General features: G+C 38.0%; 1 protein-coding gene across 42 annotated transcripts in view; it reads left to right on the top strand.

Annotated features, from left to right (window-relative positions):
• Positions 1-366: 366 nt before the first annotated feature.
• The window catches only part of trdn (triadin), a 446,963-nt gene continuing 435,867 nt past the window's right edge, over positions 367-11,462 (top strand). For all 42 annotated transcript variants that reach the window (XR_011954524.1, XR_011954519.1, XR_011954525.1 and 39 more), the window contains exon 1: positions 367-791. Coding sequence is in view for 33 of the 42 variants with exons in the window: in XM_072555968.1 (XP_072412069.1) it covers positions 770-791 (22 nt within the window). In the remaining 9 variants the exon portion in view is untranslated. The remainder of the gene's footprint in view (positions 792-11,462) is intronic.

The raw sequence follows: 11,462 nt of genomic DNA, 5'->3' as shown, positions 1-11,462 counted from the left end.
TTATTTGCATGAACAAAGACAAATGCAGACAAATCTTTCACACTAATATGCAAACAAATAATAACAGAGAAACCAGAAAAAAGGGAGTTTTTATTGTATAATTTTTAGCCTATTAGAAGACTAATCCCCTGTTCCTGTAAATCTTCTCTAGCAGCTGGAATTTAAATCATCAAGGAGTATAAAAAATAAATTAGCTCGGTACCCATCATTCTTTGCCTCCTAACACCAGTTGTGTAAGGGAACCTCCCATGGCTAAAAAAGGCAATGCAGAATGGAGTAAGTATTAACAGTTCTAATAATAAAACTGAGTAATAATGGATAAGGTTACCTTGAAGCAAATATTTCATTATTTTGATTTACACATTGGACAGCAGTAGTTACAGAGGGCTAGTTGCAAGAGCTTGAACTGCGATAGACTAATTGTGCTTTTTAGTGTCCTTTCCTGCTTTGCTGTCCATTGTTGCTGGATTCCTTCAGATATGAATGATTCTAAAACTGGGAACATGGAAACACATTGTGAGACACTTCTATTTTAGATTGAAGTTGATATCCTTAATGCCAGCAACAAGTCTCCAGTTGTGAAAGCTCTTGCTGGTGGGGGAGGAACTCTGCGAAAGGCACAGAAGATCTCAACAGTACCACAATTTGTTAGGTGTGAGAATCATCCCCTACTTTCTTATTATTGTTAGGGTTCTGAGAAACCAAATTCGTCATACTTGAAGACGTTACTTGAATTTCTGGGAAAGTGGAAATAAGGATCTTGGCCAATATGACTGAAATCACAACTGAAGGTATTGTGAAGAGTTGCAGAAGTGTCTGTGTTATTTGTGTAGTGTCTGTGTAAAAACAAAATGTTTAATTTAAAAGCCCCAAGATATTAATTAATTATGTTTTGTCTTGGAAAAAATAGATTTTCCCAGTTACTGTGTGGCTTGTAAGTGGCTGCATCAGTCAGCAGCAGAGTTAGATTACCATAGCTTTCCATAAATAACACAGATTGTGCAGACTGAGAAATTACATGGGGGAGTTCATTGCTGGTTCTGTTGGGGGATGGGCAAATTAACTTCAATTTCATGAATTTCAAATTCCTTTGGGGATTATGGTAAAGCAGCATTGTTGAAATTGTACATGGATGATGGCATTAATCAGATCACTGATATTCAATCCATGAAATTGCATGTCTGTTTAATATACAAAAGTAGAAATAAAGTGATTGATATGAATTAAAGGAAAAGACAGCATAATCTTGGATGTTTTGACTAAAATCAATGTATCATGTTTTGCTTAATAGATATTTTATACTCTATTATTTGTAAAGGCCATTTGTATACTCCACATACATTGTGTTGCTTTTTCATCATTTAATAAAACTGGTGTCATTGTACAAGTGAATTAATAGTAGTGTAACCAGTGCAGTGAAGTGGTTTTGTCAGTTATTTTTGCAATGTTCAATTTGAATCTCATAATCTGTAGGCAAATATAAAAGTGATAAATTACTCCGTTTCACAGATTGAAGTTTACTAATCTCTGTCAAAACCAAAAAAAATCTGAAGAGTTTGATCTTTTTGTCTGTTAAAGTGCAATATCTCCCTGATTGAACTGATATAATCTACACTCATGAAAGGATAAGTATTGGCTAGAATTTTGGGTAGAGGACTCTTGCTCTTCTTTGAATAGTCTCATGGCATCTTTCGCATCTGCCTACATGTGCAGACTTAGCCTTGATTTAAATTTTCATTTGAAAGTTGCACTCCTGACAATGCTGAGCTCTCTCACTATTGCATTGGAGTGTCAGCCTTACAAGATGTTGAAATGTCTGACATTGGATTCGAATGCAGTGCTTTTGTTCAAAGTTAAGAATACTGCCCTCTTGAGCTACAGCCAAGGTGTGATAGTCCTTGAAATAAAATGAAATATTGGACTATGGTTTTCTTGGATTGACTTTTTTTTAATAGAAGCACCTCTTATTAGTTCTGTAGTGAGGACAATAATGGTGATTGGTATTCAACCACTCCAAAATAGGGAAATCAAGTTATTAGATTAGATTACTTACAGTATGGAAACAGGCCCTCCACACCGACCCGCCGAAGCGAAACCCACCCACACCCATTCCCCTACACCTAACACTAGGGGCAATTTAGCATGGCCAATTCACCTAACCTGCACTTTTTTTTTGGACTGTGGGAGAAAACCGGAGCACCCGGAGGAAACCCACACAGACACAGGGAGAATGTGCAAACATCACACAGTCAATCGCCTGAGGTGGGAATTGAACCCGGGTCTCTGGCGCTGTGAGGCAGCAGTGCTAACCACTGTGCCACCTACAGAAATAGCAGCGGTGGGATTTGTTGCAGCATTTAAACTGTAGCAGATGATTAAAACACAAAATTTGAAGTCACACAGTAGGAAGTGAACATTGCTAGAGATACCAAGATTTTTGATGCAGTTATAATATTTAATTGCTGAAATAATGTCTAGAAAAGATGGCTTTATCAGGATTGAGAAGAAGCCCCATAAGGTGTTTGCAGAAATTTTGTGAAAGGAAGTAATATTAAATTAGCACAACCTCCACCATTGTCCAAGTATATCACAAAGATGTTAATGGGGTTGACCAAGGTATTTAAAGGTGCCATAAAAATGCATCTTATAACAGTGAGCTCTCTGGGGAGTGAGGAGTGGCAGAGTTATTTGACATCTAATATGTCCACCGTACGCTTAGCCTACTAAAACAAAGTTTTTGGCTAACTTTTACATTGTTGAGATAAGGCCCAAATATACTTGAACATGCATGTTTCAATGAGACATAAAATGATGGGGGTGGCATGGTGGCTCAGTAGTTAGCACTGTTGCCTCACAGCCCCAGGGATCCTGGTTCGATTCCCACCTCGAGTGACTATCTATGTGGAGTTTGCACATTCTCCCTGTGTCTGTGTGGGTTTCCTCCCACAATCCAAAGATGTGCAGGTCAGGTGAATTGGCTGTGCTAAATTGTGTGGCTGGGGAAAGAACAAAAGCTCTTAACTTTGAATTTCTCAACACTATGTAGAATAAATGTAAGGGAATGAGTCTGGGTCAGTTACTCTTCGGAGGGTCAGTGTGGACTTGTTGGGCCAAAGGGCCTGTTTCTATAATGTAGATAATCTAATCTTAATTAGATGACTTAAGGATTCCACTGAACATATCAGGACAGTCATTAACCTCATACTCTTTGAAGATCTCTTCTCTGATGCCTCCCACTCATAGTCCTCCAAACCTAAGTATCCGGGTTTCACCTTCTTCTCAAAATCCACAAGCTGAACTTTCCTGATATACCAATTGTTTCACCCCATTTCTGCCCCATTGAATTAATTTCTTCCGGATGTTACTCCACGTTTCTCCCCACCTGCATTTGTGACTCTTCTGCAATACAGATAATTTCAATGTTTTGCAGTTTCCTGGCCTGAGTTGCCTCACTTCTCCATACATGTCTGATCTGTTTACAGGTGAGGCAGTGATTTAGGTGTATTTTCCAATTTAGTATATTTGCTGCTCATATTGTAAACTGTTCTACAATGGATAGACAAGGGTAATGATTCTGAGGAATACCTGTACTCAGTCTACAAACATGATAAAACCTTCTAGCTGTTTATCATTTTTTCTCCACCTACTCTCATGTTGATGTTGCTGTCTTCAGCCATAAGTAATGTTTCAGTGAAGCTCAATGCAAACTTGAGTCCCAGCACCTCATTTTCTGATCAGTATTTTACAACCATCTGGACTAAACGTTGAGCTCAACAACTTCAGAAATAAACTGTGACCCCTATCTTATTCTGTTCCTTTTCACCACATGGCAGTTTGAATTTTGCTTCTCATATTTCTCTTCTAGATTGTTCATCATTCTGGCACTTGTGTACACTCTGGACTAATGCTTTGTCACTTTCGTACAAACATTACTTCCTTTGCCTTTTGTTCCATGACATCTTAGTTATTTAATCTTTCTTTCCTTCTGCCGTATCTCCAACCTTCCCTTCTGTTCTTCAACCTCTCCTTTCAATGGCATTTAACCTATCACATTTTTAACATCTTAGTTCTAAAGGAGTCATATTCAACTTGAAATGTTGATTCTATTTCTCTCTAAATGCTGCATGATGTGTTATTTTCAAGACTTTCCATTTTTATTTTTCATTTCTAGCATCTGCAGCATTTGGTTTTATTTATGTGGCCAAAATATTTTTTTTGTCATGAATTTTAAAAAAAGATGGCTTGTTTGGTTGCAAGTTAATGGATTTCTTGCTCCTTCCTTTGCAGTGTCCTCTAAATACGGTGATTGATAGGCGCCTGTCTTTTCCAATGAGCATCACCTTCATTTTCAGGAAGCAGTAATGTTTTCTGCTTAGCAACATTACACTGGGCACAACGCACTTCATAATTCTGGGCGCTAGACTGGACTGTAATGTGTCAGATTTGATCAAGCTCCTAAACTGAGACTTTAAAATGGCACTTAATAACTTATCACACTTGAACTTTCCTGGACTTCATTGTGCACTGTTTGGTCCTCTTCTATGTCTATAGATAGTCCCTGGTGTAATAAACCAGCTCTACAACAGGGATCTATCATGATTTTAACTATCTTTTAAATGGTTTTGAACCATCAAACCTTGGACAAAAACATATAATAAAGTGTTTTGGGTAACAGACATTATTATGCAGCTAAGGTGATGTCATAACACCTCAGCTTGATATAGTGTGGAGCCCTTTCCTTCGATTAAAACAAAGTGGCTGTTGTTATGAGACTCTCAAGCCCAAAGGTTTTCTGGCAGTTGTGACCACTGTGTGAACTCTGCCTGTCTACAGAAATAGATTGTCTCATTTTGCAGAATCTACTGAATTACAGGAGCCACCTGAAGACAGTATCAATGACTTTCTTTTGCAATACTAAATGCTAACTGGAAAATAAGGTAGTTTGGAGCAATCCAGAGTTAAATTTCAAGGTATTGGTCACTGGCATTGCTGAAAATAATTTTCAACTTCTTTTTGAAGTGGGTTATAGCTCTTTAGACAAGGGCTGAAACAACTTTTTGATACTTTTTGGGGGGGGGGGGTAGCCGATAGAAGAACTGATGGATCAGGAAATTTCGGCAAAACCGCTGGGTCTTCCTAACCTTCGGAATAGGTTGTCAGCTTGTTTGAAACAAACTCATCACTCAAAAATCATTACCTTAACGTCCTTTTAATAACAGAATATGGGGATTACCATTATGAATCAATGGAATCTGTTTCCCAATGTCAAAAGTTCTGATACTAAATGTCAGGAATTTCTTATAAAGCTGTCATAGTTCCAGCCCATATGACTTCTTCAGTGTATCATCTGTGTCACTGATGCTGTCTTGTGCATCTACCACCAGTCATTGTTCATATGGTTGCATTAAAATGTTTTTAGTGGAAATTACAAGGAAAACATTCACATACACATCTGCCTGAATTTACCATTAGACATGGAAGGCTCAAAGTAGATGGGCAGCATTTTGGGTAGCTGTTTAAGATTCACAGTTTGTTGCACTGAAATTTTGATCGAAGTCACATTGGCCCTGTGTAAGTCCTCTTAATTCATAAATTCTCCTCAAAAATATACACTTCTTTAAAGAAATTTTAGACTCTCCTACTGTGTTTTTGTTTTATGACAAATTCAGCATCTTTGCAAAGTGGTTTCTACTTTTCAATTATAATAAAATTCTATTAATAATTGGAGTCCAAGCCCTTGCTGACAGAATTTTGTTATCAATTTATTATAAACTTACTTGGAATTCATTGAACTATTTAGAGATGGAAAAATTGAAACTGAAGTCATGCATCAATCATGATTGCTACTTAGTTTAAAGCAAATGATAAGACACTGCTTTGAATAACCTTTGACCAGTTTTTGAATGTGCTTTATTGCTGATATACCAGTCTGAGAAAATGTTTGTCATCACTTACAGTTGCTTATGTGATTTCCCCCCACTTCTGACCTCCAGTATAAAGATAGCATTTGCTTGCATTTCACTGGAAAAACATGAAAATTACTGTCGTTTGCTGATCCAGTGTTCTTTAACATTGCATTGTGCTATCATCAGGAAGTGAGTTTTAGTGACGTTGTGCAGGATTGCTAATTATATGTTAAATATGTAGAAAGCAAAGACAATTTTGCCAAGATTTGTTGATTTGATTCAGCTATTGTTGACTGCTTCCTATTTATAATGAGGAAGAACAGGAGGACTGAGTCACAGATCAATTTCATATATTGTCATATTTAAAGCTCTGCACAAGATCACTAAATTTACCTTTATGAGATTTTATCTAAAGAATATATTATAGTGGATTTATTACCTATTTTCAATAATTTTCTCAGGATATAAATCCAAAATTCTGTTTATGCAATGTGGATCTTATGAATGCATACAAAGTGTGCAAAAATTCAAACATATTTGTTTATACAATGGAAAATTTATAAGACATTCAAAACAATGAGAACATAAGAAATAGCAGGCTATTCAACCCCTTGAGCTTGCTCCACCATTTTATAAGACCATGGCTGATCTGCTTCAGGCCTCAACTCCTCATTTGTGTAAGCCTCTCAAAGTCCTCAACTCCTCAATATTTCAAAAATCTAACATCTCTTTAAATATTTCCAACAATCTAGCCTTTGCAACTCTCAGGTGTAGAGAATTCTTGACATCAGTATTCAAAAAAGTTTTTTTCCATCCGAGTTTTAAATGAATGTCCTATTGTTGTGTAAATATGTAGCCTAGTTCAAGAAGTGGAAACATCTCCTCAATACCTACCCTTTCAAGTCTCTTCAGAATTTTGTATATTTCAAAGATCACCCCTTATTCTACAAAACTTTAATGATAGATTAACATCTTCAGTCCAGAAAAGAACCTAGTGATTTTTTTTTGAACTGCCTCCAATGGTAATATATTCTTTCTTAACAATGTCTGTACTGCATATTCTAGGTCTGGCCTCATGCTGTATAGTTGTAACAAGACCTCTCTGTTTTAAACTCCTACCCTTGATAAATAAAGGTGAAAATTGAAAATAAGATGAAAAATCAATTTGCTTTCTTATCTGTTCAACCTGCATGCTAACATTTTGTGTTTCACGCAAAAGATCCCTTTGTGTTTCACATTTTTGGAGTCTCTCTTCATTTCAATAATACTCTGTCTTTGACTCTTCCTACCAAAGTGCATGTTATTTCAATTTCCTACACTGAACTCCAACTACCAAGTTTTTTTGCTCACTCACTCAACCTATCCATACATCCTTGCAGATTTATTATATCCTAATCACAACATGTAAACACACATATTTTTGTATCAAACAATTTGGATGTATTATACTGTGCCCTCTCATCTAACTAATTAATAGTGAGACAAGTTGTACACAACCTTAATTAGACTCTTGAAGTACTGCATTCATTTTCAGGTACCACAATTTTGGAAGGATATCCCAATCTAGGGAGGGGAAGATCTATCAGAAAATACAAAAGCTTATCAGGTTAAATAAAGAAGTCAGATTACATGAACCGGATGTGTTAGATTAGATTACTTACAGTGTGAAACAGGCCCTTCGGCCCAACAAGTCCACACCGACCCTCTGAAGAGCAACCCACCCAGACCCATTTCCCTACATTTACCCCTTCACCTAACACTACGGGCAATTTAGCTTAGCCAATTCACCTAACCTGCACATTTTTGGACTGTGGGAGGAAACCAGAGCACCCAGAGGAAACCCACGCAGATACGGCGAGAATGTGCAAACTCCACACAGCCAGTTGCCTGAGGTGGGAGTTGAAATGGTTTAGCAGTAATCTAGCCAATCTGTCAAAAATGATCAAATGATTTGATAGAACAGGAAAATTAAAGATGAAAACAGAAAATGGTAGTGAAATGGAGAAGGTCTGGCAGCATCTGTGAGGAGAGAAACAGAGAGGTATTTGAGTCCAAAAACCCTTTTTTGAATAGAAGAAGTGCCTGAAGGAGAGCCTTTGGACTTGAAACATTCCCTTTAAGAATAATTCCTTTAAAAGTTATTTGCAACTTGTGTAAGAGGAAAGTCAGCCAAGGATTGAAATGACTGTTCAAGTGCTTCTGTTTGAAGAACTGAAAAGTGTGTTGTGTGGGGTTTTCGTTTTGTGCATTGGAGAAATAGAATAGAATAAAATAAAATAGCTTTTACTGTCACATATACGTGAATGTAGTGAAAAGTTTATACATCGCCAATTACGAGCGCCAACTTAGATACAAAAGTACCTAGGCACAGCTTCTTTTGTAACAAGATTTGTTACAGAAATAAAATGTCCAGCATTACAGAAATGAGTTCAGAACAGCAAATATGTGGCATGTGATTTTTAAAAAACTTTACCATTTAAATAACTTTAGCATTGGTATGTGATTTTTAAAGAACTTTAGCATTCATGATGCCCTTATCTCTGAAACCCTTTAAGGTATGGACACATACTCTGTCCAAGGGGACAGGGACCTGGATCTATCCTCAGAAGAGAAGCAGGCAAATGGGAATTATCACAACATCCACAACCCACTATCTAGACTTGTTGATGTCACTTATAACCAGGTACACAAGCAGGCTCATGAGAAGGTCCCCCAACCGTCACCTGCTGTAATCTCCAGCATTTTTTTGTTTTCAGTACAGATTCCTGCATCTGTAGTAATTTGTTCCTCCACCCCTTCCACATTAGGTGTGAAATCTAACTTTTGTTTCTGACCCCTCAGAAGGAGCCTTGCTTTTTGTAAACCCAAGCACTGAATCACCCAGTTAAACAACTAAACAAATAACATTGCAGAAGGGGGCCATTCAGCCCATTTTGTCCATGCTCCCCCAAAGCTATCCAGATGCCCATTCTAATCCCATCTTCCTGCATATGGCATATATGCATATGGCCCATAGCTGGCAGCTTATAGTAGTTAAGGTGTAGATCCAAGTACTTTATAAAAAGAGAGTACCCTCTTTCTCTCTATCACCAACTCAGGTTGTGAATTCCAGACACCCACCATCTTCAGTGTGACTACGTTTTTCCTCACACTCCTCCCAGTTTTTGAATTCTCTACCAAGGAAAACAGGTTCCTCTTGTCCAGTCTATTTCTACTCCTTACAATTTTGTATACCACAACCATGTTGGTCGTCAGTCTTCACTGTTCTCAGGAGGACAACTCCAACCTCTTCAATCTCCCCTCACAGCTACAATCCTTCAGCACTGGCAACACATGGATTAGTCTTCTCTGCATTCTCCCAAGAGCAATTGCATCCTTCCTATAATGTGGTGACCAGAACTGCACACAATACTCCAGTTATGGCTTCACCAGTGTCTTATAAAGTTGTAATGTATACCTCTACCAATGAAGGAGAGTATTCAATACAACCTTATCTACCTGTACTTCTATCATTAGGGACCTGTGCACTTGCATACTAAGATCTATCATTTCAGATACCTCATCTGGTACATTGATTTATGTGTGTATTCCCTTTTACCGTTTGACCTTCCTAAATGCATTATCTCACACGTTTAAGAGTTGAATATCATCTGCTGTTTTCTTGCCTAGTCCTCCGACCCATCTAAATAATTTTCGAGCTTACAACCATCCTTGTACTATCGACCACACAGCCAATTTTGTAGCAAACCATAAATTTTCCAACTGTGCCTCCCATGTTCAAGTCCACATCATTAATGTATTGAACAAATAATACAGGTCTCAACAACAAGCCCTGCAGAATACCACTTGAATCAGGTTTGTTGCCTATTATTAAGCTAACTTTAACTCCAATTAAACACATTGCCCTATATCTCATTGGCTTTCACGTTTTTGTCCAGTCTGCCATGTGGGACCTTGTCAAAAGCCTTACTAAAATTCATGTGGACAACATCCATTGTACTTCCCTCATCAATCCTCCCTGTAACTTACTCAAAGAATTCAATCAAATGTGATATTTCTCTTCTTTAGCGAGATGTAATTGAAACTTGAATTTCTAAACCTTTTGTATCATAATCACTGATTATGATTTGATCTGTATGTCTTCTGCTAATAAATGCTGATGGCAACATCTGACATGGCATTTTGAGCTTAAGACTCAGATTGGAGGGGCCATGAAGCTATTCCAGTCAGTTCATGCTCAGGTTATCTTAATTACTATTTCCCTTCTTCAAATATAACATAATCCTGTTTCCCAAATATATGTAATAGTATACTTAAAGAATAATTAAAAACAAATCAATATCAGGGTAATTTCAATGTGTATCACCTTTCAAAATAAAATATGAAATTTGTTGGAAACTCTTAAGTTTGTAAAGTGAGCTTGCTTGGTATTGTACTATATATATCTGACACTGCAGCAGTCAGTGAAAATCAGCTAAGATAGCAATTAAACTCCACTGGGTGACTTACCTCATAATACATTGCCTGGGTCTACTGTCGAAACCACTCATCTAAACTCAGAAGGTGCCCCTTTAAATGTGCAGATTGTAGTTCATATATGAAAGAAGGCTTCAATTTCAAGTATTGTCTGCACTCCCTAAAAGACCAGCAAGGCAGCCTTTGTGTGGAGCCGCAGAAAATGGAGGAGATACTAAATGAGTATTTTGCATGAATATTTACTGGGGAAAAGGAAATGGAAGATATAGACTGTAGGGAAATAGATGGTGACACCTTGCAAAATGTCCAGATTACAGAGGAGGAAGTGCTGGATGTCTTGAAAAGCATAAAATGTGGGTAAATCCCCAAGACCTGATCAGGTGTACCCTAGAATCTGTGGGAAGCTAGAAAGGTCATTGCTGAGCCTCTTGCTGAGATATTTGTATCATCGATAGTCACAGGTGAGGTGCCAGAGGCTAGACTTTGGCCTACGTGGTGCCACTGTTTAAGAAGGGTGGTAAGGACAAGCCAGGGAACTATAGACCAGTGAGCCTGACATCAGTGGTGGGCAAGTTGTTGGAGGGAATCCTGAGGGACATGATGTACATGTATTTGGAAAGGCAATGACTATTTGGGGATAGTCAACATGGCTTTGTGCGTGGGAAATCTCGTCTCACAAATTTGATTGAGTTTTTTGAAGAAGTGACAAAGAGGATTGATGAAGGCAGACCGGTAGATGTGATCTATATGAACTTCAGTAAGGCATTCGACAAGATTCCCCATGGGGGACTGATTAGCAAGGTTAGATCTCACAGAATACAGGGAGAACTAGCCATTTGGATTCAGAACTTACTCAAAGGGAGAAGACAAAGGGTGGTGGTGGAGGGTTGTTTTTCAGACTGGAGGCCTGTGACCAGTGGAGTGCCACAAAGATCAGTGCTGGGGCCTTTACCTTTTGTCATTTACATAAATGATTTGGATGTGAGCATAAGAGGTACAGTTAGTAAGTTTGCAGATGACACCAAAATTGAAGGTGTAGTGGACAGCGAAGAGGGTTACCTCAGATTACAACAGGATCTG

Source organism: Chiloscyllium punctatum, chromosome 3 (genome assembly GCF_047496795.1).
Source record: "Chiloscyllium punctatum isolate Juve2018m chromosome 3, sChiPun1.3, whole genome shotgun sequence".
Taxonomy (NCBI): domain Eukaryota; kingdom Metazoa; phylum Chordata; class Chondrichthyes; order Orectolobiformes; family Hemiscylliidae; genus Chiloscyllium; species Chiloscyllium punctatum.
Note: the sequence above shows the minus strand (reverse complement) of the source record. Positions and strands in the feature narration are given on the sequence as shown.